Source organism: Bubalus bubalis, chromosome 11, assembly GCF_019923935.1.
Source record: "Bubalus bubalis isolate 160015118507 breed Murrah chromosome 11, NDDB_SH_1, whole genome shotgun sequence".
NCBI lineage: Eukaryota > Metazoa > Chordata > Mammalia > Artiodactyla > Bovidae > Bubalus > Bubalus bubalis.
In genome coordinates, this window is record NC_059167.1 from 81947576 (window position 1) to 81974366 (window position 26791).

The 26791-nt window shown below is 51.0% G+C and overlaps 2 protein-coding genes across 5 annotated transcripts; one reads left to right on the plus strand and one right to left on the minus strand.

The window, feature by feature from the left end:
* Positions 1–1186: 1186 nt before the first annotated feature.
* NRL (neural retina leucine zipper) lies at positions 1187–19727 on the minus strand. Of its 2 annotated transcripts, none has more exons than XM_045162116.1 (3): positions 19268–19727; positions 3775–4182; positions 1187–2855 (listed from the first exon to the last, which is right to left on the minus strand). In XM_045162116.1, the coding sequence occupies exons 2-3, from the start codon at positions 4153–4155 to the stop codon at positions 2448–2450; spliced, it is 789 nt and encodes a 262-aa protein (XP_045018051.1). In that variant the 5' UTR covers positions 4156–4182; positions 19268–19727; the 3' UTR covers positions 1187–2447. The 2 variants fall into 2 exon arrangements, with proteins under 2 accessions (XP_045018051.1, XP_044781262.2); XM_044925327.2 differs by lacking the exon at positions 19268–19727 and adding an exon at positions 5995–6126.
* PCK2 (phosphoenolpyruvate carboxykinase 2, mitochondrial) lies at positions 18522–26791 on the plus strand. 3 transcript variants are annotated; one of them, XM_025296121.3, is made up of 10 exons: positions 18522–18679; positions 20704–20949; positions 21572–21756; positions 21843–22046; positions 22333–22580; positions 22893–23055; positions 23323–23541; positions 25404–25541; positions 25820–25915; positions 26151–26791. In XM_025296121.3, the coding sequence occupies exons 1-10, from the start codon at positions 18651–18653 to the stop codon at positions 26603–26605; spliced, it is 1983 nt and encodes a 660-aa protein (XP_025151906.1). In that variant the 5' UTR covers positions 18522–18650; the 3' UTR covers positions 26606–26791. The 3 variants fall into 3 exon arrangements, with proteins under 3 accessions (XP_025151906.1, XP_025151907.1, XP_025151908.1); XM_025296122.3 differs by having other exon boundaries at positions 22393–22580; XM_025296123.3 differs by lacking the exons at positions 18522–18679; positions 21572–21756 and having other exon boundaries at positions 20716–20949.

Sequence of the window (26791 nt, forward strand, 5' to 3'; positions counted from 1 at the left end):
TGAACTGCATAGGCCTTTAGTGGTTCAGAAGTCCAGCTGTGTACATTTTTTGTTGTTGTGCCTCGAGGTTTGTGGGATCTTAGTTCCAGAGATTGAACCCAGACCCCCACAGTGAAAGCTCTGAGTCCTAACCACTGAACCGCCAGGGAATTCCCTGTGTACTCTTTATAATATGGACAACAAACATTGCCATTTAGCACATATGAAGCTTTGTGTTTAGTGCTTTAAATGTGTTCATTCTCATTAGGTAGTTACCATTATCTTCCCCATTTTCCTGACAAAGCAAATGAGGCTTCAATGAAGCTTACCTAAGGTCAAAGAAGATTAATAGGCCTAGAACTTGAGTCTGGGCCCATATGAATAAGGGGCCCACACTTAATCATAAATGTGCAACTTCCATTTGCGGTGTATCCATGTGACCCGCTTGTGACCCCAGGGTGTGTAAACATGGCCCAGTTATGTGTATGGGTGTAGATGCCTTGGATGGGCATCTCTGCCCTTCTGTGTGTTGTGCAGAGCCTCAGCCAGTTAAAGAAGGCAGGCAAGAATGGTGGTGGGTCTAGATCACAGCTGTAGAGAACACATGAGGATCCAGGGGACAGCCAGAGTGACGGGAGAAGAGCTGGGCTCCTAGAAGGACCTTCCCTGCCCCAGCCTCTCCCTTCAAGGATGCCAGTGGAAGGGGATGGAGGAGGAGGTGCTCAAGGTGCCATGAGCCACTCATAGAGAAGACAGAGCCCAAGAAGGTGACCAGTGGTCAGTGGTGGGAAATGAGAAGAGAAAGAAAATTCTGGTGGAGATGGAGGAGAGGACTCTCATCGCAGGCTCCTGAGTGGAGGAGGGATGAGCTGGGCTAGAACTAGGGGACGGGAGGAGGGAACAAGAACAGGGATGGGAAGAGACAGCTGGGGAGGGGGCGAGTAGAGGGGGCAGAAAGGAAGAGAGACATATGGGAGCTTCTTCCCCCACACCCAACTGCTTCTCTCCATTTATTATGTCCCTTAGAGGACCTACCACTGCTGCTAAGGTAACTGCTCCAGCCCAATGCCTCTGCTCTGCCCAGAGCCCCGCCCATTCTCTGTAGGCTGCTGAACTCAAGGGCTGGGTTACCATGGCAACTACGAGCCATCAGGATAGCCACAGGCAGGCCTGGCTGGGTCACTACTGTTCTTGGGCTTCTATGCAGTGGAGGTGGGAGCGCAAGGTTCCATCTGGCCCAATCCCCGCCCACCACCCCCATTTCCATTAGGCCTTAGAACTGTGATCCTCCACTCAGCCCAGGTGGGGGCTATCCAATCTCTTCCCCCACACCACACTTTGTATCTCTCTCTCTCATTCTCTCTCTCTCACACACACACATATGCACACACACACTTACATAGGCCTGGAGCAAGGATATAGAATAAACACTTCTTAAATTGCAAGAACATCTAGCCAATAGCATACGGTTGTGCCTAGACTTCAAGTTTAATTCACAAAAGCTGCATTCTCTCAGCTCCTTGTCAGGCTGGGGAAAGTCTCACCTCAGCCCGCAGAGAGGCAGAAGGGAGCAGGGGCAACCTATGCAGGTCTGGAGGCCAAGGCAGCATGGAAGGAGCAACCCAAAACCAGTGCATGGTCTCATCCAGGGCCTAGGCTGCAGTCAGGAAGCTGGAACAGGGCAGGAAGTCCCTTTAATGAGGCTGAGTTGAGGGATTCTCAGGGAGACCCCTAGGGCTTCCACACTATGGAGAGGCCAGAACTGGAAAGGTGTCAGAAGTCATCCAATCAAGTGAGCATTAGATGAGGTCGTCAAAACCCAGGGAGCCAGTGATTTGCTCAAGGTGCCAGAGGTATCCTGTGGCAGAGCTGAGACTAGCACCCAGGTTTTCAGACTCTTGCTCAGGGTCCTCTCCCAGACCACACCTACCACCCCCGGAGCTCTTCTGGCCTTTGCTGCTCTAGACCTTGGGGGCCATGGGATTAGCTAGGACAAAAGCCTCTTGAATCAAGTTTCTGGTCTGTCTTGATAATGGGAATTGAAATCTTGAAAATGCAGTTGTCCTAAAATGGGGAGGTTACGAGCCCTGGAATGAAAACATAGCCTCATTGCTAATTACCACCTTACTGCACTACAGGTTGAAAGCCTTGAATTAAAATCTAAACTGATCTGGGAGCAGCAGGACTCCCTCACCTCCCATTCACTGTACGTCATCCACACCTCCTTGCCGCCCGCCCCCTACACAATGCTGGCACTGACCCCCGCAGATTTCAGTGACCCGGTCCTATAGAGTAGGGCAGAAAGTGAAGGGTTTCTGTGCACGTCCTGCGTGAGGGAAGGGGACCCCTCTCCCAGGAAACGACCAGCATCTAACCTCAGAGCATGCCTTGAGGGTCCAGGAAGTTAGGGGCTACTTGTGTGGGTCATCCAAAGGAATGTCTGGCACCAGAAGGCGTTCAGTAACCATCTAGTGAATGGTGCAGGCGCCTCCGGGGTGGTGTGCACCGCCCGCCCACCTACTCCACCACTCGGTGGCCAGGGGCTCAGAGGAAGAGGTGGGCGTGGCCTCTGGCCCCAGGCCGCTCGGGGCCAGCAGTTCACAGCGAGCCTTGTAGAGGTCGCGTTCCCTAGCCAGGCGGGCCACTTCGGCCCGCAGCGCGTCCAGCTGGGTGGCCAGGCGGGCGCGCTCCGCCTCCAGCCCCCGCCGCTGTTGCAGTCGCTTGGAGCGACAGGCCTGCGCGTACCCGCGGTTCTTCAGCGTGCGGCGCCTCTGCTTCAGCCGCAGCGCCTCGTCGCGCCCGCAGCCCCGCAGCTGTCGGTTTAGCTCCCGCACAGACATCGACACCAGCGCCGCGTCGGAAAACCGCTCGGCCAGCTGCAGAGAGAAACGGCGGGGCGCCGGTGAGCGCCGGTGAGCGCCTGGCTCCACGCTCCGATGGCCCCGCCCACCTGGCCCCGCCCCCGGCTCCCACCTTTACCTAAACATGCGCCTTCCCCTGAATCTATCCTGCAGCCTAGATCCTGTTCCAGGTCCCAACACGCCCTCCACTGCCCTCCACCATCACCAAGGGTCTTCGACCCCTTTGGGTGGTCCCCGCGTTTCCCACCCACCTTCGGGCAAGCCAATCGCGCAGCCGAACCCCACATTGCCTTTGCGGGGTCTTGAGCGGGGCTCCTGGCCTATGTGTGTCCCAGGGCAGACAAACCCTGCCCCTCCAACACACCTCGCTCCCCTGTCCTCCAACACACCTGGCTCCTCAACCCTGTGACCCTTAAAGGATTTGGATTATATCTTAATGCCCTCAACGCCCCCATCTGTCTATGATTAATAGGATGAGTCCCAATCCTTCCTGAGAAGGTTGGGTGCTGGGGAAGCACCGAGTCTTAAAAAGGCCAACTTCATTCCGGTTCCTACAGTCTCAACTCCACTCCATTCCACGCACAACCCTTTCCTGGTTTCCACAAACTCAGTATCTATATACCTGCCCGTAATCAATCATTCCTGATGCCCTTTAACTCTCAACTCTCCCCTTTCAGTTGGTCCTCTTCTAACCTTGTCTTCTCCCTTTTCCTCCTGGTTGAGCCTACTCATTTCTCTCTATTTAGGGGTGGGGTGGGGGGTGGGGATTGCAGAACAATGGTTTTCTTTATCTGATATCTTCTAAAGGTACCTCCCTTCCTCTGTCCTTTGTTCCTTTCCCAAACTGGTAATCCTCTCCAGCGACTCTCCTTCCTCTCTGGGTTGGCCTCCCCTCACCCTGCCCCCTTCTCCGACCCTCTCACTGACCACTCACCTGGGCATGCGGGGCTCCTGTCTCCTCTGGGCTCCCTGGGTAGTAGGCATGGGGCCCTTCAATGGGGACTGGGCTCTGACCCTGCAGCAACTCCACAGCCTCCTCAGGACTTAGCCCCAGCACCTCCCCAGCCCCCAGCTGCTGTTGCAGGGTGGCCAGCCAGTACAGCTCCTCCAGGCCTGGCCGGGTGCCCTCAGTGGCCCCCACCATGCCTGGCTCACTGAAGGTCGGTGAAGGAGGCACTGAGCTGTAGGGTGTAGAGCCCAGAGAGGCTGTCGGGGGGCCAGATCGCCCCTCTGAGGGCTCCCGCTTTACCTCAAACTTCATCAAGTCAAAGTCATTGACATACTCCATGGCCAGGGGACTGGGAGGCAGTGCCATTCTGAGGCTGGATTAGGAGGGGTGCACCTGCAAAGAAGAAGACAGGTTCAGAGCACCTGGAGACTTCCTGCCAGTCTCCTCCCCCAAAGCCCAAGTGCCATGGAGACAGAATTCTGGAAAGCTGGGGTGATGGCACAGTCTGTTCCCTGCATAGTCGCCTCCAGGCTAAGAAACAACTTCTTAGGTGGCAGGGGCTCCTGACCAGGGGCCAAGCCGCTTAAAGCCTGAATGAGAAAGGGGATAGCACAGCCTCCAGCCTGCTGGTGCCTCTGGGATCTATGAAAAACAAGAAGAATATGGCAGCACTCCCAACTCTAGTGCTGGGACATGCTGAATGTCTCTGTCATCTCAAGAGGCATCATTTCATTTCCAAGCAATTAAAAAAATGTTGCTTAATTAACTGTGACAGAGAATGTGTATATTTTAGGGCATTGGCAAGGCACATATGCTGTGGATTTTAATATAGCTGGATCACATGCTGTAGTACCTCCCTCTCTCAGAACATCCAGGCCAACACCTTGCACATAGAAGACCCTCAGTGCACATTCATTCTATGGATTAATCAAGGAGCAAGAGACTCTTCAAGGAAAAAAGTTCCCAGAATCAATTCTAAAAAGATCAGAACAGAGTGGTGACCATCTTTCCTCAAGGCCAATCTCTCCAAGGAAAACCAACCAAGATTAGTTTTCCTCCTTCCATCCAGGACCTAAGACATGTGAACTTGAACAGGTCACCTTCCCCTTCTGACCCCAGTTTCCCCTTCTGTTCAAGGAAGGTAGTTAGACTTTAACAATTCTCAAAGACTGTTCTGCAAAACATGAAGTCTGAGAAATAGCCAAGGAGGGGGTCTATGCTCAGATCATTTTGAGAAATGCTACCTCCAATCCTCACCTCTTGCAGGTTCACAGAGCACAAGCAACATAGTCATCTGAGAAGTCCTTCAGTAAGCCATCTGCTCAACTTCAACAGAGTTGAACCCCAAACTTGTGTCACCCAGGAACCCTCCTCTCCGTTATCAACCACAGAGCATGTGCCCACCTGAGGCACCTCTGGCTAGGTGACCTTGGAGAGACTTCCCAGCCTGGAAGTCCCAAGCTTGAGCCCAGCTCCCAGTTCCAACAGCCCCAGGAGGGACAAGGCAGGGACTTCCCTGTAACTCAAACAATAAAGAATCTGCCTGCAATGCAGGAGACCAGGGTTCAATCCCTGGGTCAGGAAGAGCCTCTGGAGAAGGGAATGGCAATCCACTCCAGTATTCTTGCCTGGAGAATTCTATGGACAGAGAAGCCTGGCAGGCTACAGTCCATGGAGTTGCAGAGTCGGACACGACTGAGCAACTAACACACACACTTAGCCCCAGGGTTTAGAGTTTGGCTCCATCTTCCTGCCTCAAGCCTAGGTAGCTGCTTTCCAACCACATCTCAGGCCAAGAGATGCAGGTTCTGCCCAGAGAGGCAGGAGGAAGGACAAGGCTTCTCTCTCTTCCTGTCCCAGGTGTTGCCATATCTATTGAGCTCCTCACCCTTGAGAGGGTAGAGGGGATGGGAACAAAAACACACATTGAAGGAATTGATCTTTGACAGAGAGATGATGAGACACAGAGAGAGGTGTCCAGATAAAGTTGGATGAAAACATAAGTGAGGAGGGCTGTTTTTCTTTCTGATGTGATAGCAGTGAGGGACCTAAAGCCAGTTGAGGTGGGAGTAGACCAGGGGGCAGAAATGTGAAGATTCCTGAAAACAGAAAACAAAAAGCCCAACAAAAAGCTGATAGCAGGTGTTGGAGGAGGGGGCTCTAGGTGAGAGGCCTGACACTCAGGGAGGCCTCAGACATACTCACTTTAGGAGTGGCAGAGATGATTGGTCAAATGTCAGAGCCAGGCAGGCACAGCTTCCCCAGAGAATGGAGGCCCCATTGAGCAGGGCCTGGCACCTCTGTGCTCAGAACAAGGGGCTGTGGGCACAGAGCCCACTGGGCACTCTTAAAGGGCCAGCTCTCTTAGGTCATCCATGGTTCTCAGGCCTCCAGCCAATGAGGTGAGGGGATCATTTGCATATCTCATTGACCTGGGGGGTTGCAGGAAATGAGAGGACAAGTCTGCCTGGTCTCAAGGAAGGGAAGGGGGCATCTTCCCCAACAAAGCATATCACAGATGGTCCAACTCACTGTTCCCCGTTCCCCAGTACAGAGTGCCACGTTGGCCCCCATCGGCAACCTCATGCAGACACAACCCTCAGCCCTTGGTGACTGAAAGCCTGGGACTGGAAAAGAGGGCCAGACAAGCTTCCAGCACCCTTAGCCTCCAAGGCCCTGCCATGCCTTGTGGGTATTTTAGGGGAGTATGAATTCTCCCAAGCCCACTCTCACCTGGGCTGTTGAATCTGTTTCCTGTTTTCAGGAATCCTTACATTTCTGCTGCCTACCTCACTCCCACCTCATGCCCCTCACAGTTATGGCATCAGAAAGATAAACAACCCTTCAGGACCTGCCTAATCTATTCCCAGCCTCTCTCATCGCTGGAGACCCAGCCCCAGGACAGGCAGCTTGGGAGCAGGAGCATAGGGGAAATGAGGAGCCCTGCTCCTTCTTTCCTTCCGGGCCACCTTGGGACACTGAAATCCAATCACCATCAATCCATCCAAGGCACTTTTGAAACTGCCCTCATTTGCCCTCTGCTTCCCCTCACCTTTTCCTTGTGTGTCTCTGAACCGCTCTCTTCCTCTCTCACTCCTCCTGGTTCCCAGATGGCTGGGGGGTGACCTATATTTTCAGCCTAATCCCCTAACACCTCTTAGAGCTATCATCCCCATGTAGAAGTTGGAACAGGGATACTAGGTATTAGCCAAGGAGATGTTTAAACCTGTCTGAAGCTGTTTAAATAGAGTCTGTACTAGAATAGAACTCCAGGAGTTAAAGGCTATTCTCTAATTTCTAAGGACATCCAAACACTCCCATGGGGTTAACAGGTCTTTCCCCACCCAAAGAGAAACCTGGGTGTCCATCAGCCCCAAGGATCATCAATTATAAAAATTAACTGGGTCCGAGCCTTTGGAGTTAGGTTAAGAGCTGGTGGATTCGGATGATCTAAGACAGCGGTTCTCAGACTGGGGTCCCCAGATCAGCAGCACCATCTGGGAACTTGTTAAAAAATGCAAGTTCTCTGGAATCACCTCAAACTTACTAAATCAGACGCTTTGGGGATGGGACCCCAAAACTCTGTGTTTTTATAAGTCCTCCAGGTTATTTTGATGAGCACTAAAGTAGAACCCTTGGTCTACAGAATACCTGTAGTCAACTCAGCTTTCTTTGGGGCATGTGTGTATGTGTGTGTGTGTGGGGGTGGGTGGGTGTGGTCTCTCCTCTCTCTCTCTCTACACATATATAAAAAGACCTCCATCAGAGGACACCTGTCTTTCTACACTTGGCCTCCATTTTATGGAGCAGAAGCCATTGTCATCATTCAAGTGGTGTGATGGCCTGGATCTAGTGTTATTTTTGCAAAAGAAAAACAAACAAACAAAACCCAAGGCCTGGGAACAAGGCCACAAAATGGGAATGGGAACCATGGAGACTAGGGACCCCATACATATGCCCATGGAATGTGGTTCTAAGGAAATCCACAGGAAAGAGGCCTCAGAATTTCCCTGTGAAGAAGAAATAGCAAGTGTTGACTGCAGCCCCTTTCGTAGGCCCGGTCTGGTCTAGCCAGACACTTGCCCCCCAGCAGCTGTCAGGTCTGCACTGATCCTCTTGTTTACTGGAGCGCTCAGAGGAGAGGTGGGAGGGCTAAGCCTCTAACGGGCTAAAGGAGTCAGACTAAACAAGCTCAGGCAAGTTGAGCCGCTCGGGGCTCAGACCAGGCGCCACTGACCAGGGAAAGGAGTCTGGGGGGTGAGGGCTGGGCCAGGGGAAAGGACTAAGGGCACAGAGAGAAGAACCTGCAGTAGCCAGAGAGGACCCACAAGGTGCTTCATGGGTTTTCTTGGCAGGAGGGGGCCACATGCTGAGACTGTCTGGCTCAAGGACAAGCAGGGACAGGGGATGAGAAAGATGAAACCAGGTGGACTCTGGGAAGGACAAAACAGAGTAAGGGAGGTAGGAAGACTTAGCTAAGGAGGCAGTAAGTATAAACTTGGGCAAGAGGACAGAACAAGTCAGGGGCTCCCCAGCAATCTGGATTGAAGGAGCCAGAGGAACATGGGTACAACGCAGAGATGGGCGAAGGGCCATGGGGAACTAAAAGAGAGAAGAAAGTTTCCAAGAGGGGACCAAGAGGGAGTAAGAGGTGACGGGAACAAGGGCTACAAGAGTAAAAGTGGCAGAAGAAGGGAGAGAGGAAGGTAAGATTGGCAACCAAGAACTAGAAACAAATACATAACAGACAAATCGATGGTCGGGCCACAGAAAAAGAGCAGTGGACAAAGGAACTAAAGGTAAAAGGATACAGACAGAGGGATGCTAGACCATGTGGAGGGAGCCCAGGCCGGCAAAGGTCCTGGAGGAGTGGGGTAGGGAACAAAGAGAAAGGAGAGGAAGGGAGACAGAGCCAGTGATCTGGGGTTCCCTGCCCTTCTCTTCTGTCCTGCACCCTCATTTTTGCAGTCCTGTACAACCTGTACAACTAGATCATCAGTAATGCATCCAAATCCTCAGACCTCTTCTTGGTTTACCTCTCATATATTCATTCATTTGACAAATATTGATTAAACACCTACTCTGCACCAAACAATGTGCTGGACACTAGAGACCCTCAGTAAATCAGACCATCACCAGCCCCATCTTTGTGGCGCTTACAGACTGATGAACCAGGGAAATGTCAGTTTATTGCCCTTGGGCCCAGGTAGGAATAGCCCCTGCCCTGGGCCCTGTGTTTTGGAAGGCATCTCTCTGGCCCTCTTCTGGCTATGTCCCTTGCAGCGAGCAGTCCAGGCCTCCCCTGCCCATACCCCAAGCGCCTTCCGGACTATACTCCACGTACTTAGGAATTCTCTGTGCAAAGGGCCCCAAGCCCACTTCTAGGGCCCACATGGACCTCTTTCCTGGGTTTGCCCTCCCAAGGGTAGATCACACTACTCACATACACATCCTTACACCCAGGGGGTGGCCAAGGAGTGGCTATTGGCAGGAGACTGTGGACAGAATTGGGCTGTGTAGACAGGAAGGTCTACATGCATGCAAAGGAGTCCCCTTGTGGTAGAAGATGGTGTCAGAGGTGGGAAAAGAAGTGGATCCAAAGAGATGCCTTCCCCCACAATATCACATTCTGCTGTGGAATCCTGAGAATTCCAAACAAAATCCAAATTTGAATTCAAATTCCAGACCATTGTGTGTGTATTTGTCAAGGTAGAAGAATAGAATATATTTTGTTTAATAGTTGTTAGCTTGTTTAAGTCATACCTTTCAAATATTTAGAGCCTCTAGTTAGGGATGGGCCTACGTAAAAATAATTCATTATATGAAGATGGGTGCTATGCAAGAGAAGGGCAGGGACCTATGAGACTTTATTTCATGGGAACCTAATCTAATGTGGGGGCAGGGGCGGCAGTGGCATTATAGCAACAACTAGCCTAAGGAAGTCACATTAAACTGAGACTAGTCAGGGGAGTAGTCTGGAGGGGTGGAGAAGATGGGGATTCCAAGTCACAGGAATAATCTATGCAAGGGCTCTGGGCAGGGAAGAGGTAAACACATGCATGAAATAGAAAAACAAAAACACTGTAGCCAAAGGGCAAAAACCAAGCAAAGTGGGAAGAAGGGTGATAGGTGAGGGTGGGGCTGGATCACGCAGAGACTTGTAGGCCAAGTTTAGGACATGGACTTTAAAAAGAACGTACTGAGTCGCTTCAGTCGTGTCCAACTCTTTGCAAACCTCTAAACTGTAGCCCACCAGGCTCCTCTGTTCATGGAATTCTCCAGGCGAGAATACTGTAGTGGGTTGCCACTTCCTCCTCCAGGGGATCTTCCCAACCCAGGGATCAAACTCACGTCTCCTGCGGCTCCTGCATTGCAGGTAGAGTCTTTACCTTTGAGCCACTGGGGAAGCCCTTAAGAACAATGAGAAACTACTAAAGGATTTTCAGCAAGGACGTGGAATGATCAGGTTGTGTTTAAAAGATCACTTCAGATCTACTGTGAAGGATGGCCAAAATGGAATCAAGAGTCCGATTAGGGGGTTAATGCAGTATCCAAGTTGAGTTGGGGAGATATCTTAAGCTGGAAAAAAAAATAAATAACTCCAAGATGGAAACTTGTGTATAGGTGGTTTGATGGGAGGATTTTCAGAGTCTGTGAGGGAAGCAGCATTGGATAGAGAGAAGAGTTGAAGAGCATTATGGCTGAAACAGAGGCTTCAGCTGACCCTATAGGAGCTCTGGAGCTAGGATGAAACTTCAGAGTGTCCTCAATTGAGAGAAAGGGGCTGGGACTCTGGACCCCTGAACCAATCAGTCATTGGACACAGGCTGCCCCAGGAAAGAGGCATGCACATTTGGCAAGACAGCTCCCTTCAGCCATAGGTGGTACCCGGGGAAGTGCTCAGCTCTTCACTATCAGCAGCCAACACTCAGCAGCTGAGACAGGATCCTGAAGGATCTGGGCAGCATGCCACAGCACCCACCACGGGGGATCTGTGAGACATCCAAGGGGAGACACAGAGGGCCCTGGGGAGCAGAAAATGCAGAGTAAGACAAGGCTGGTCACACCCTGCACCTGTTACTAAATGCAAGTTTGCATACCCCATGAAGCACAGTGAGGCCCAACTGAAATGTGGGAGTTTGGAGCAGAGAAAGGTTTACTGCAGGGCCAAGCAAGGAGAAAGTGTGGCTCATGCTCAGAAACCCCAGTGGGTTTCTGGAAGAAGATTTTATAGACAAAATCTGGGGTAGGGCCTTTAGGGTGTGTGAATTTTTTCTTCTGACTGCTTGCTGGTGAGGTAACAGGGCTGTGTTCCAGGGATTGTGTGCTCAGCCTGAAGTTACCATTCTCCACCTGGGTGGACAAACTTAGGGAGATAATGAATGACAGGGAAGCCTGTCTGCTGCAGTTTATGGGATCGCAAAGAGTCGACACGCCTTAGCAACTGAACAACAACCTGGGTGGGGGCCTCAGTTGCTGCAGAAGAACTCAAAGGTATTTTTTTATATATCCCTTGAGGTTGTTTGCTTGTGTTGTTGAGTTGACTATGCCAAAGCCTTTGACTGTGTGGATCGCAACAAACTGTGGAAAATTCTTAAAGAGATGGGAATACCAGACCACCTGATCTGCCTCTTGAGAAATCTGTATGCAGGTCAGGAAGCAACAGTTAGAACTGGACATGGAACAACAGACTGGTTCCAAATTGGGAAAGGAGTACATCAAGGCTGTATATTGTCACCCTGCTTATTTAACTTATATGTAAAGTACATCATGAGAAACGCTGGGCTGGATGAAGCACAAGCTGGAATCAAGATTGCAGGGAGAAATATCAATAACCTCAGATATGCAGATGACACCACCCTTATGACAGAAAGCAAAGAAGAACTAAAGAGCCTCTTGATGAAAATCAAAGAGGAGAGTGAAATAGTTGGCTTAAAACTCAATATTCAGAAAACTAAGATCATTGCATCTGGTTCCATCAGATCAGATCAGATCAGATCAGTTGCTCAGTCGTGTCCGACTCTTTGCGACCCCATGAATCGCAGCACGCCAGGCCTGCCTGTCCATCACCCCTCCCGGAGTTCACTCAGACTCACGTCCATTGAGTCAGTGATGCCATCCAGCCATCTCATCCTCTGTCGTCCCCTTCTCCTCTTGCCCCCAATCCCTCCCAGCATCAGAGTCTTTTCCAATGAGTGAATGCTTCGCATGAGGTGGCCAAAGTACTGGAGTTTCAGCTTTAGCATCATTCCTTCCAAAGAAATCCCAGGGCTGATGTCCTTCAGAATGGACTGGTTGGATCTCCTTGCAGTCCAAGGGACTCTCAAGAGTCTTCTCCAACACCACAGTTCAAAAGCATCAATTCTTCGGTGCTCAGCCTTCTTCACAGTCCAACTCTCACACCCATACATGACCACAGGAAAAACCATAGCCTTGACTAGACGAACCTTTGTTGGCAAAGTAATGTCTCTGCTTTTGAATATGCTGTCTAGGTTGGTCATAACTTTCCTTCCAAGGAGTAAGCGTCTTTTAATTTCATGGCTGCAGTCACCATCTGCAGTGATTTTGGAGCCCAGAAAAATAAAGTCTGACATTGTTTCCACTGTTTCCCCATCTATTTCCCATGAAGTGATGGGACCGGATGCCATGATCTTCGTTTTCTCACTGTTGAGCTTTAAGCCAACTTTTTCACTCTCCACTTTCACTTTCATCAAGAGGCTTTTTAGTTCCTCTTCACTTTCTGTCATAAGGGTGGTGCATATCTGAGGTTATTGATATTTCTCCCGGCAATCTTGATTCCAGCTTGTGTTTCTTCCAGTCCAAAGTTTCTCATGATGTACTCTGCATATAGGTTAAATAAACAGGGTGACAATATACAGCCTTGACGTGCTCCTTTTCCTATTTGGAACCAGTCTGTTGTTCCATGTCCAGTTCTACTGTTGCTTCCTGACCTGCATACAAATTTCTCAAGAGGCAGGTCAGGTGGTCTGGTATTCCCATCTCTTTCAGAATTTTCCACAGTTTATTGTGATCCACACAGTCAAAGGCTTTGGCATAATCACTTTATGGCAAATAGATGGGGAAACAGTGGAAACAGTGAGAGACTTTATTTTGGGAGGCTCCAAAATCACTGCAGATGGTGACTGCAGCCATGAAATTAAAAGATGCTTACTCCTTGGAAGGAAAGTTATGACCAACCTAGACAGCATATTCAAAAGCAGAGACATTACTTTGCCAACAAAGGTCTGTCTAGTCAAAGCTATGGTTTTTCCAGTAGTCATGTATGGATGTGAGAGTTGGACTATAAAAAAGGCTGAGTGCAGAAGAATTGATGCTTTTGAACTGTGGTGTTGGAGAAGACTCTTGAGAGTCCCTTGGATTGCAAGGAGATCCAACCAGTCCATCCTAAAGGAAATCAGTCCTGAATATTCATTGGAAGGAATGATGCTGAAGCTGAAACTCCAATACTTTGGCCACCTGATGCAAAGAACTGACTAATTTGAAAAGACCCTGATGCTGGGAAAGATTGAAGGCAAGAGAAGGGGATGACAGAGGATGAGATGGTTGGATGGCATCACCGAATCAATGGACATGAGTTTGAGTAAACTCCAGGAGTTGGTGATGGACAGGGAGGCCTGCAGTCCATGGGGTCACTAAGAGTCGGACATGACTGAACAACTGGACTGAACAACTGAACTTAACTGAGCTGAACTGATATCCCTTGAGGAGGAACCAAGACCCTGCTTTATAGCCACACTATCCTTTCTGGACTGCTCCTCCTGTTTATGCATTATCTCTCCTCCCTGAATCTGCCCTTTGGTACTCAGGGAAGGTCTAGGAAGCTGAAGCCTTTCCAAATAAGAAACTGGGGACACAAAAAGGATTTGTATCTGGGAGGGTCCCACAGGGTCCCACTCAGTTTCAGTAAGTGCTGTGATTCTAAAGTGGGGATCTGGGCCACAGTCCTAGTATCTACTGCAGAGGTTCTGTGAGACATCCATGGGGTGAACCAGAGGGCCCTGGGGAGCAGAAAATGCAGACCAAGCCAGGGCTTGCCCTGCCCCCTGGTGGTGTTCCTCTGACACTGGACCATCTGGTGGGTCAGGCTAAAAGAAGGCCCAGGGATTATAGAGATACAAAAACAACTATAATAAAGTACAATTAATTCAAAGATATAGGTATGCATACAGTATAGAGCTAACACAGATGAGAGAGATGTTAAATCTAAGGGGCACACAGACCTTCACACGGGAGGTGATATTTAATTTAAACCTGAAAGGCAGAAAGGATTCCCAGCTGTGCTCTGGAAACTGCAGAGTTTGGCATATAGGAAAGAAGACAGCAAGTAAGGAGCGGGAGGTGATACCACTGGATAAACAGAAGCCAGATTATGAAAGACATCAGTTGTCATGTGATATGAAGCCTTCAAGGAATTTTAAGCCTAAGAATACTATGATCTCATTTTTTTTTTCTTAATGATAAATCAGAGACAATATAGAATTGCAGGGGAAAAAAACCAACTTGGTAACTAGAGTGAGAAAAACTTGGATTCAAAAAAAAAAGAAAAAGTTGGATTTAGATTCTGTTTCTCCTGCTGATCAGCTGTGTGACTTTGAAAAAATGGCTTAAACTCTAAGCCTCAGTGGCCACATCGATAAAACAGAGTTGTCGTGAAATGGAATGAGGCTGTGCATGTAAAGAGCTTCCCCAGTGGTTCATCAGTGAAGAATCTGCCTGCCAGTGTGGGAGACCCGGAAGATGCAGGTTCCATCCCTGGGCCGGGAAGATTCCCCTGGAGGAGGAGATGGCAACCCACTCTTGTATTCTCACCTGGGAAATCCCACCGACAGAGGAGCCTGGCGGGCTACAGTCCCTGGGGTCGCAAAGAGTCAGACATGACTGAACACGCACACACATGCATGTAAAACTGCTGGTTCAGAGCCTGGCACCTAGTGGCCATACAATAAACATTATCCTTCTCTCTTAATTTTCCAAAGTGAACTTATGTGCAAAGTTCGGAGAAGAACTTAGTGGGAGGGAGAGGGAGTAGCATTTGGAGATGTGGGAGGCCAAGCAGGTGCTTGGAAGCTATTGTCTGAAGCCAAGTGAGAGATAAACCTTGAACTAAGGCAAGGGTCAAGTGGACAGACACTGATTTGAGAGCTAATTGTGAAGTACAAATCCAAAGGTCCTGGTGTCTGATTGGCTGTGGAAGATAAGGAAGGAAGAGTCCAGACTGGTTCAGGTTCCTCTGGGGCAACTGGCTAGATAGTGGTTCCATTTGCTGATAGGGAACCATGAGAGCAAAAGAGATGATGACCTATTGATATCAAGCTAGGCTCTGTGGGGCTCCTAGGTGCAAAGACTTTCTGTGTCCCCCATTTCATTGATTATAGGAAACAGCCCTCATTCAGCCTCCATGACCTTCCCTGAGTTCCAGTGGACAGATTCAAGCAGTTGTTAACTAGGGAAGGGAAGGGATGCAAGATCAGGGAGACACAGTTAAGGGCAACTATGGGGCAAGGTCCTGTTTCCCTAGCAACTGATAGACATAATAATATCATTGAGTTATTTTGCAAATTCTGAAAACTCTTCCAGGTGGGAGAAGTTATCAAATGATGGTATGCTATCCACAAGCATGTACCAGTTGATGATGAACATTGATGATGCTGACTCCTACTTACCTCACCACCAACCCATCAGAAGAACATCCACAAATTGATCATGCTCTCTTCGAACAATTATTATAAAATTTCTCACTATCTTCTCCAAGTTGGGACAGACAGTTTTAAGGGCATTAACCCACTGTAGCCTCCTTTGCCTGGCAAAGTAATAAAGTTAATTCTTTTCTACTTCACCCAAGACTCTGTTGCCAAGATTAGATTCGGCATCAGTGTACAGACAACCTGGGCTTTCAGCATCACTTTGAAAGGCTGGTTGTGACACCACCAGTGTGCACATCTTTAGGCCAGAGAGCAGGCACAAAGAGGCAGATGCTTGCAGTGGAGTGGCTATAGACAGAGTTTGGATGTAGGGACTGGAAGAAATTGTCCCAAACACATACACATGAGGTTGAGTCCAGGATGCAGCCTGGGTGGAAGAGGTGAAGGTCAGTAGCAAGCCCGAGGCTGGAGACCAGCTCCCCTTGTCCCATGATATTCCAGCATAGAACTCTGGGAAATCTGAGAATCAGGATTGTCTCTGTTACAAATAGCAGAAATCCTCTTACAATTAGCTTGAGCAAGAGAAAACATTTATTGATTCCTAACCCTCAAATCAGATCTAGTCCCTTAAATCTATTTCTCACTTCCACTGTATAATCATAAGGGATTTGATTTAGGTCATACCTGAATGGTCTAGGGGATTTCCCTACTTTCTTCAATTTAAGTCTGACTTTGGCAATAAGGAGTTCATGATCTGAGCCACAGTCGGCTCCTGGTCTTGTTTTTGTTGACTATATAGAGCTTCTCCATCTTTGGCTGCAAAGAGTATAATCAATCTGATTTTGGTGTTGACCATCTGGTGATGTCCATGTGTAGAGTCTTCTCTTGTGTTCTTGGAAGAAGGTGTTTGCTATAACCAGTGCGTTTTCTTGGCAAAACTCTATTAGTCTTTGCCCTGCTTCATTCCGTATTCCAAGGCCAAATTTGCTTGTTACTCCAGGTGTTTCTTGACTTCCTACTTTTGCATTCCAGTCCCCTATAATGAAAAGGACATCTTTTTTGGGTGTTAGTTCTAAAAGGTCTTGTAGGTCTTCACAGAACCATTCAAGTTCAGCTTCTTCAGCATTACTGGTTGGAGCATAGACTTGGATTACTGTGATATTGAATGGTTTGCCTTGGAAACGAACAGAGATCATTCTATCGCTTTTGAGATTGCATCCAAGTACTTCATTTTGGACTCTTTTGTTGACCATGATGGCTACTCCATTTCTTCTAAGGGATTCCTGCCCACAGTAGTAGATATAATGGTCATCTGAGTTAAATTCACCCATTCCAGTCCATTTTAGTTTGCTGATTCCTAGAGTGTCAACGTTCACTCTTGCCATCTCCTGTTTGACCACTTCCAATTTGCCTTGATTCATGAAATTAAAAGACACTTACTCCTTGGAAGAAAAGTTATGACCAACCTAGATAGCATATTGAAAAGCAGAGACATTACTTTACCAACAAAGGTCCGTCTAGTCAAGGCTATGGTTTTTCCTGTGGTCATGTATGGATGTTAGAGTTGGACTGTGAAGAAAGCTGAGCACCGAAGAATTGATGCTTTTGAACTGTGGTGTTGGAGAAGACTCTTGAGAGTCCCTTGGACTGCAAGGAGATCCAACCAGTCCATTCTGAAGGACATCAGCCCTGGGATTTCTTTGGAAGGAATGATGCTGAAGCTGAAACTCCAGTACTTTGGCCACCTCATGCGAAGAGTTGACTCATTGGAAAAGACTCTGATGCTGGGAGGGATTGGGGGCAGGAGGAGAAGGAGACAACAGAGGATGAGATGACTGGATGGCATCACTGACTCGATGGACGTGAGTCTGAGTGAACTCCGGGAGTTGGTGATGGACAGGGAGGCCTGGCGTGCTGCGATTCATGGGGTCGCAAAGAGTCGGATAGGACTGAGCAACTGAAATGAACTGAACTGAACCCTCGAATCAGGAATCTGTTGCTCTCCATCTGTCGGCCTGCTTCCTCTAGACTGGCTTCCATCTCAGGCAGGTTTCTCCTTTGCAGGGCCAAGCTGACACCCAGCAGCATCAGGCTTAGGTTCCTCCAGCCCAGCAACCCCAGCAGACAGGGAGCCCATTTTGAAAGCTGACAGAATAAGCCTGAGAGAGAGAGACATCACCCCCATTCCTGAACATTTCCACTGGCTATGGCCCAAGTAAAGAACACACAATTTGGCCAAGCTCAGAGCCTACCCCCAAGAGGCCTGCAGGACCACAGAGTTTGAGGAGGTGGTTCCCCAAAGGAACATCAGGGTGCTATTAACAGAAATAAGGAATGGATGCTGGCTTACCATAGCCATGTTGAGTTTGAGGTGCTATAGCATTTGGGATAATACCCAGGGCCTCAAGTTGAAGACAGATGTCTGGATGGAGATATAACTTGAGAAATTACCAGAGGACTTTATGGTTGGTTGGGGCAGATACGTTCTTCAGGGGAATGTGGAGGGAATGATCAGTCCAGAGCCCCAAAGAAGAGATTCTGGGGTGGAGAGACATTACCACCATGGTAGGGCAGAGAAGAATCCTCATCTCCTGGAGAAGAAACAGGGGTTTGGGAGCTGGGGACTGAGGGAACCATGTATTAACTCTAATCATGTCCAGATATCTAATATCTGGACAACAGAAGAGCCTGGGCCCAGAGTGCCCAAGCCCCGGGAGGAAAGGGAAAGGCAAAGCCCAGCCCCCAGCTTCTAAACCTTCAGCTTCCCGTGGGTTCAGCCCCTGGCCTCGCCCCTAGTTCTTGGCTTGTTTGCCACCCAGTGCCTGCCAGTCGCTCTTTCCCAGGAGCAAGAGTCCTCAAAATTACATCATGTGCAGGAGGCGAGGCGGACCGGTGGGGAGGGGCTTCGGGGAGGGGAGCCGAGGAGAGGAACCAATCCTCCAATGGGAGACAAGGGTTTGGGGGCTAGGATGCAGCGGGGGGGCCGCGGCTGGGCGGACCCGCGGGTAGCCCGGGGGCGGAGAGAGGGTCTCGCCGGCGCTGCTGGGTCCCGCCCCTGCGCCGGCCCGCCTCCTTTTTAAGCGCCTCCCGCCTAGCCTGAGCTCCCGCTCTCGGCGCTGCTCCCTCGTTCCCCGCCTTCCTTATCTCCCCGGCTCCGCTCGGTTCTCGCGGCCACCCCGCAGCCCCAGCGCAGGTGCCATGGCCGCTATGTACCGCCCCGGCCTGCGGTGAGTGATCCCCAGACCGGGGCCGACCCTCACTTTCCGCCGCGCTCGCCCCCTCAGGGCTGCCATATGCGTTGTCCTGCTCGCCCCCCTCGGCCTGGTTTTGCATCCGAGAGGAGGAGGCGGGCAGGTGGCGAGTGTGTCTGGATCTCGTCCTCTCGGGTCGTGCGTCACGCCGGAGATCGGGGCGGCCTCAGCCGCTCCGGGTGTCTCGGTTTCCGTCCCCTCCTCCCTCTCCCTGCTTTGCTGGTCCCTGACCACACCGTCTGTTTCTGCCACTCTCAGAACTTCCTTTCCCCTCCTCTCTCGCCCTCGCGGGGCCCTGTCTCCATATCTCCTCCTTTGCTTGGTACAGATGTAAGTGGTTCCACAGGTTGCAGTGAGGAGAAGTAGGGCCCTGGGGTCAAGGATGCACGAACCCCCTGGGGACTGAGCTCAGAGCTCCCTAAAGAAGGTAGAAGGTAAACAGCCATTCCCCGGCCTCCCCCGGATGGGAACCTGGCGGGGAGCCCTGCACAGCTAGAGGGGTCTGGGGTCTCAAGACGGAGGGAGGCATGGTAGAGGTAGGGACTAAGTTGCCTTCATTCTTACCTGGCTGGCTTCATCCCCTGTCCAGGACGAATCCCCAGGCCCTGCCTGTCTATCAGCTTTCTGTCTTCCCTCTGTAGTCTCCCTTCTCAGCTTTTGTCTCAGAGTCTGAGCCGACCCGCTGTCTGTCCCACAGCTGGTTCCACTAGGCCAGCCATTGTGGGTGGTCTCTGGAGCAGAGAAAAAGGAGAAGGTCCCACTCCAGAGACTGGAGAAGAGCAGGGGGAGCTTCACAGGAGACTCCCGGAGGCAGCCTCCCCACAGAGAGAGGTTCTCCCCAAGGCTGAATGCCTTTAAAATTAATGCTTGGGGAAAACTCTCAGAGGCAGAACAGAACAGGTCCCAGGAGGCTTCCTTCTCTGCCCCTAGGGCCACACTAGGTCTCCACCTTGCCCTGCCCAGTGAAGCCACCCAGCTCCCAGGCACGGCCTGAGTGTCCTCTCTTCCCCAGGCTTCTTCCCTGTGAGTCTGAGCACCCTGGAGTCTAATGCTCCACCCTACCGCCAAAGCTCTAGGCATTTGTGCTCTAGGAAAGAGAGCCAAGGGAGGGACAGGGTCATGCAGTGCTGGGCGTGTGGGGTACAGTTTCTGGTGGGCAAGGCCCAGGCATAGGAGGAGGGTAACTTCCCTTTCTTGGCCTTTGCTCTCTCTGGATCACTCCACCTTGGGTCCAGGCCAATCAGAGCAGAACCTACTTTTCCCTCTCCTAGGGGTGTGAAGGGACAGATTCCAGGGGGCTCTGTTCTAAGAATTGGGGCATGCAGCCCAGCCAGTGATATTCCCTGACAGTCAGCCTTCCACACAGTTTGAAAATACCTACCTACCCAGTGGCAACACTTTATGCAATCCTTGTTGGGCCGCTGGGCAGCCACAGAAACAATGCCTGGAACCCTGAGATCCAATCACCCACTCTTTGTGCAAGGGCCCAAATTGAGAAAACTGGGACTTAACCATGTCACAGACCTGGTCCTCTGCTTGAAGCTTTCACAGTCTTACAGCATGCAAAACTATATTTGAGAATAAAAAGAACACCAGACACATGAAGCTGTCACCTGGGCACAATTTATTGACATTTGGGCCACAGGACACCTGCTCATTTCCAGACATTGACCAGACATAGTAAATCATGGGCATGAGCCAAGCCTAGAATAACATCAGCATGCCTAAACATATACTTCCATATTGCCAGACATGTGCCTTTATGCTCATTTGGTGATACCTGTCCCTTGCCAATCAGGAGACACCCTCACTAAGCCTCATAAAGGCCACAAAATACACATGGCCTGAACCCATCTCCTTCACCTAGTCCAACCTCTTTGTGGTGCCTGTACCCAGACGGACTTTAGCTCATCTTTAGAAGCCCAGCCCTCTGTACCCTTGACTTACCCATCTTCCATGAGTACACCTGGCCCATTACCTCTCTGTTTCTTCTCTTGCAGGCTTAGCTGGCACAGGCTGAGCCCCTGGGGTTGGTCGTCACGGTGTAGCATCCAGACGCTGCGAGTCCTCAGCGGAGATCTGGGCCAACTGCCTGCTAAGGTTCGAGACTTTGTGGAGCACAGTGCCCGCCTGTGCCAACCAGAGGGCATCCACATCTGTGATGGGACTGAGGCGGAGAACACTGCCACACTGGCCCTGCTGGAACAGCAGGGACTCATCCGAAAACTCCCGAAGTACAACAATTGGTAAGTCCTGAGCCCAGCAACCTGCGAAATGGGGGCAGCTCCGTGGACGAGGCCACTTTGGGTTTACCGAGACAAAATCCAACTTTAAATAGACCATGCCAATGGAATAAGCAGAATGGAGCTTTGAGGGAAACCATCAGAAATTATTGCGGGTTTTTATGTTAAGTTGATACAAATAAAAGCCTTTACTTTTTTTTTTTTACTTAACAAATTCAGGGAGTTTCTGCCAGGGCAGAGGCCATTAGAGGGCCGGGGGCCAAGGGAACTACCCCTTAGATTGGAACAAAATCTTGGGGAGAGAACTTCCCTGGTGGTCCGGTGGTTAAGAATCTGCCTTGCAAAGCAGAGGACGCGAGTTTGATCCCTGATCCAGGAACTAAGATCCCACATGGTGCAGAGCAACTAAGCCCACACACTGCAACTACTGAGCCCATGTGCTTGGCATGCCGCAAACTAAGATCCAAACATTAAAAAAAAAATCTGGGGCAAGAACTGAGATGCAAATGGATGGGAGAAAATAAGGCCATCAGAAGACCTGGAGACAAAGCTGGACATGAAAGAGTGGGTCTGGGGTGAGGGCGGTCTGCTGGCCACTATCTTCTTGATATCCGCTCTCCCCCAGCTGGCTGGCCCGCACAGACCCCAAGGATGTGGCACGAGTAGAGAGCAAGACGGTGATTGTAACTCCTTCTCAACGGGACACGGTGCCCCTCCCGGCTGGTGGGGCCCGTGGGCAGCTGGGCAACTGGATGTCCCCAGCTGAGTTCCAGCAAGCTGTGGATGAGAGGTTTCCAGGCTGCATGCAGGGTAATCAGGGCAGGGACACAGAGGCAGGGGCACTGAAGGTATCAACAGGTTGGAACCCTTCATCCAGGGGGCGTTTTCCTCCATAGGCCGAACCATGTACGTGATTCCGTTCAGCATGGGTCCCGTGGGCTCCCCACTGTCCCGCATCGGAGTGCAGCTCACGGACTCTGCCTACGTGGTGGCAAGCATGCGGATTATGACTCGGCTGGGGACACCTGTGCTCCAGGCCCTGGGAGATGGCGACTTTGTCAAGTGTCTTCACTCTGTGGGCCAACCCTTGACTGGGCAAGGTGAGCACCTGCTCTGCCCAGGGGAGGACACAGAGGCCGGCTTGTACTCAGAGGGAACCCCATATCCTAGCTATCCTGATTAGTGAGATAGTGAAGTCCCATGTTCTAGAGCAGGAGTGGGCTGGGAGTGAGTCTGTGTTGACAAAGTCGTTTGCACAAGATTGAGAAGAATTATCCAAGAATAGGGGCACAGGAGCTGACAGGTGTCATGAGGTAGGAGGTTTTAGCCACCCATTGACACCACCACTGCTCCCAATGTCTTTCCTGCCAACCCCAATCCCTCCAGCCCCTGACACCCTGATGCCTGATGCCCCTGCCAGCAGCCCCATGAATCCATTGTCCCCAGGGGAGCCGGTGAGCCAGTGGCCATGCAATCCAGAGAAAACCCTGATTGGCCACGTGCCTGACCAGCGGGAGATCATCTCCTTCGGCAGCGGCTATGGTGGCAACTCCCTGCTGGGCAAGAAGTGCTTTGCCCTTCGCATCGCCTCTCGGCTGGCCCGGGATGAGGGCTGGCTGGCGGAGCACATGCTGGTGAGGGCCTGGTGAGGATCTGAGGGGAACAGGCCAGGGGCAGGGCCTGACCAGTCAGCCTCAGCCTCGCCTCTCCACTGCCAGACTGGAGGCCAAGGACTCAGCCCAAATGCCCGAAGTTTTGGCCTGAGGCTGCTGACTGTTGGGGGGCTTCCCCTTGCTGCCACCCCAGGCCCCATGGCCAGGCGGTGTACCCAATTAGTGAATAAACCTTGGTCCTCCCTGTCAACCCCTAGCTGTCCTTCCCAAGCAGACCATTCCTGACCTCTGTCTGGTGCTCTCTTCCTTGTCCTCTCTCTCCCCAACTCGCAGATCCTGGGTATCACCAATCCAGCAGGGAAGAAGCGCTATGTGGCAGCCGCCTTCCCCAGTGCTTGTGGCAAGACAAACCTGGCCATGATGCGGCCAGCACTGCCAGGCTGGAAAGTGGAGTGTGTGGGGGATGACATTGCCTGGATGAGGTTTGACAGTGATGGTGAGAGGCCCTCAGATCATACTCTGGGTTCTGGTTCGACGCTCCCCTCACTGCTCAGGGTGAACTTTGTCAGTGAGAACATTTTCCTGAACGACCGCCCCACCCCCCCTGCCTCCTGGCAGCCCCCTACCCTGGAGATGCAGAGCCTTTCCCCTCAGATCTAGGGTCTAGCTCAGGGCAGGGAGGAGCTGAGCAAGACCTTCCAAGACGGAGCCTCTCAACTCTTCCTGGTTAGTCCTTCTTTTTTTTCACTTCTCCTCCCAACAGGTCGACTCCGGGCCATCAACCCTGAGAATGGCTTCTTTGGGGTGGCCCCTGGCACCTCTGCCACCACCAATCCCAATGCTATGGCCACAATCCAGAGTAACACCATTTTCACCAACGTGGCTGAGACCAGCGATGGCGGTGTGTACTGGGAGGGCATTGATCAGCCTCTTCCACCTGGCGTCACCGTGACCTCCTGGCTAGGCAAACCCTGGAAACCTGGTATGAGGGGTTAGTCAGACCCGGGGCTCAGCACCTTGTTGATGTAAAGTTTTCCTCAACCTGCAGCCACCTCCCAGGAACTCTGGGAGGCACAGGGAGTTATGAATGTTCTGTTTTCTAACCCTAAGCAAGATCTCAAGTCACATCCCAGCTCCACCAAGCATTGGCTCTGTGGCCTGACTGAGTTGCTAAAACCTCCTGAGCTTCAGGGTCCCCATCACTTGAATGGGGGTAGTTATTACAGTACCTAGCTCATAAGGTGTTGGAGGATTAAATTAAATAATACATGTAAAAGGTTCAACATAGTGCTGAACACATAGTAAATTCTCAATTAATATAAGCTGAATGTTTTTAAAGGGGAAGGGCTGTCTTGGAAATTATTACAGAAAGAATTGGGACTCAAAGCACAATCCATAAAGTTGACCCATTAGGAAGGAGGAAGCCTGCCCCTCCCCTCCCCTGGGTCCCCACCGCCACCCCCCTAAAATAACCATTGTCTAAAGTCAGTTTTGTTAACTTTCCCCTGCTCTTCCAACATATTCACCCCAGTCCTTCCAAACGAAGTTAGACCAGCTCTTTAGCCTCTCCTGGAAGCTAGTTTCTCAACCCTGTCATTACTCTCCAGTGCCCTGCCGCCCTCCCCTTCCCCCAGCCCTGCACTCTGGACCTTCAGCTTTTAGTGGCCTTTGGCATTTAGAGAGCCGAGATCTAGGGTTGGGAGCAAAGAAGAGCTTAGCAGGGGAGGGTGGCCTGCGGTCACTGAAGCTTACATTCAAGTTTTCCAGGCTGGCTTAGCAGTCACCCTCTTCATCTAATCATCCTTCATTTTCTCTAACACCATCATTAAGCCCTCCTCAGCCTTCCCACCCAACTGAGAAATCCAAGAAACTTTCATATTTCCCCACAGGCTAGTTGCCCAACCCTTTCATCATCTCTGGATTCAGGGGTATTACTAGGGTGTGTTGTACCAGCTTCAATTCTCAGAATAATACCCTGAGCTAGGTCCTGAACTGGGGATGAAAGTGCCAGAGAGAAGCGTAAGGGATGGTGCTTATATGAGAGTGGAGGCAGGAGCTGGGGCTGGAGCAGGGCAGGGTACACTGGGTCTGTGACTCCCTTGCCCCCCAGGTCTGAGCAGCAACTTCTAGCAGAGAAAGCACTGTGCCCATTCAGGGCCCCCATGATGGGGCTTTATACATATGCCACTGACTTGGTCCCAACTCCTCTCCAGGCATCTGAAGGGGCCTAAAATGGTCTCTTCAGGTTACAACTGTCCAGGTTACGTCCTCAACTGAGTTCTTCAAGCCCTGTCACTCCAGCAGGGTCTAAGCAGACCCAGGGAAATTACCAAAATACTGCTAGCTTTAAAATTAGTTCCTGTTTGCATTTTGATAACTCAGGAAATTCTGTCTTCTGCCATTTGCTGATGGAAAGTCAGTTATCTGAAATACTGACCTGACAGTCTCAGTTTTTGCTTTAGGTTTGAGTGTTTATTTAAATAATAATCTCATAAAAGAAGAGTTTCTGGGGCAAAATTTCTATTATAATTCTACGACAGTATTTAACCCCATTCCCTTGAGCACTGGCCAAGTTCTGTAACTTAGCATAAACATTAATATCCTGCTAAACCCCAGTTCCTCTCCCATTCTTTTCTCCCATAACTCAGTTGGCAGCACCATCATGGATAAATAACTTGATCTTCAGGGGAGATGTTCTGGCTCCCTTCTCCCTACCAACCTCCAACTCAAGGTTGCAGGGAGCTGATGAGGCAAAAAGAAATTGTGCAAGAGTGCCTGCAAAGGTATGTGTGTTGGGAGTGGACATGCCCTTGGAAGTGATAGTATTTGTATTTGCTCTGCCAGGTGACAAGGAGCCCTGTGCGCATCCCAACTCTCGCTTTTGTGCCCCGGCTCGCCAGTGCCCCATCATAGACCCCGCCTGGGAGGCCCCAGAGGGAGTCCCCATTGACGCCATCATCTTTGGAGGCCGTAGACCCAAAGGTAAACATCATGCCTTCTGGGTTAAGAGTCAGGCTCTCTATCAGGGCACACCTCCCTCTTGTATTTAAAGCTCAGAGGGCCTCAACCTGGATTGCTAACTACAGCTGTCTGCCTGTAGAGCACCCCCACCTGGAGAATCAAGGTGGAGGGGGGCGGCATGGGGTTTGAAAATCCACAGTGGAGGTCCTAGGAGACAGTAGGAGCTGAGATCACCAGAAGGGATAGAGTGATGGTGCAAAGATAAGGGCTGCCTGTGACCGTGTGCCCTGGTGTCCCAGGAGTCCCCCTGGTATATGAGGCCTTCAACTGGCGCCACGGGGTGTTTGTGGGCAGTGCCATGCGCTCCGAGGCCACTGCAGCAGCTGAACACAAAGGTGAGTGCCCTCCCTGCTTTACTCCTGTGCCCACCTTGCCTCTTCTCTCCCTCCCTGAACCAGACCTTCCTCCTGCCCACCCCTTCCAGGTGTATCTTTTCCCCACTCCCTTCCCCTAGCCCTGCCTTAAGGATATTCTAGTACCACCAACATTCCACAGCTTCCTCCAGCTGGAGGCAGGATACTTTTCTCCAGTAAGAAAGGAGATTCCTTACCATCCTGCTCCCCTCCCCAGGGAAGGTCATCATGCATGACCCATTTGCCATGCGGCCGTTTTTCGGCTACAACTTTGGGCGCTACCTTGAACACTGGCTGAGCATGGACGGGCGCAAGGGGGTCCGGCTGCCCCGCATCTTCCATGTCAACTGGTTCCGGCGTGACGAGGCAGGCCGCTTCCTGTGGCCAGGCTTTGGAGAGAATGCCCGGGTGCTAGACTGGATCTGCCGACGGCTTGACGGGGAGGACAGTGCCCGAGAGACACCCATCGGGCTGGTGCCTAAGGAAGGCGCCTTGGATCTCAGCAGCCTGGGAGCCATAGACACCACCCAGTTGTTCTCCCTCCCCAAGGACTTTTGGCAACAGGAGGTTCATGACATTCGGAGCTATCTGACAGAGCAGGTCAACCAGGATCTGCCCAAGGAAGTGCTGGCTGAGCTGGAGGCCCTGGAGGGACGTGTGCGCAGAATGTGACCTGAGCCTTCAGCTAGCGAGGGGGCACAGCACCCCCTACCCCTCCTCCAACTCCCCTGAAATAAGCCACTAGGCTTGCAGAAACTATGAGCGACTTAACAACACTCATCCTCTGGGTGCTGTGAGATCAGGCCCCAGAGCTTTCCCCACATGCTGCCTAATAATGAAATGTTCATTTATATAACA

What these genes read in the sequence shown, in the direction of transcription:
- NRL (XM_045162116.1), bottom strand. Translation starts at nt 4,155, where the DNA reads ATGGCACTGCCTCCCAGTCCCCTGGCCATGGAGTATGTCAATGACTTT. An exon ending in CAGGAGCCCCGCATGCCCAG is followed by an intron (nt 2,856 to 3,774) that starts GTGAGTGGTCAG and finishes TTCTCTCTGCAG; the next exon opens with CTGGCCGAGCGGTTTTCCGA.
- PCK2 (XM_025296121.3), top strand. Translation starts at nt 18,651, where the DNA reads ATGGCCGCTATGTACCGCCCCGGCCTGCG. An exon ending in CTCCCGAAGTACAACAATTG is followed by an intron (nt 20,950 to 21,571) that starts GTAAGTCCTGAG and finishes GCTCTCCCCCAG; the next exon opens with CTGGCTGGCCCGCACAGACC. An exon ending in TGGAGGCCGTAGACCCAAAG is followed by an intron (nt 25,542 to 25,819) that starts GTAAACATCATG and finishes CTGGTGTCCCAG; the next exon opens with GAGTCCCCCTGGTATATGAG.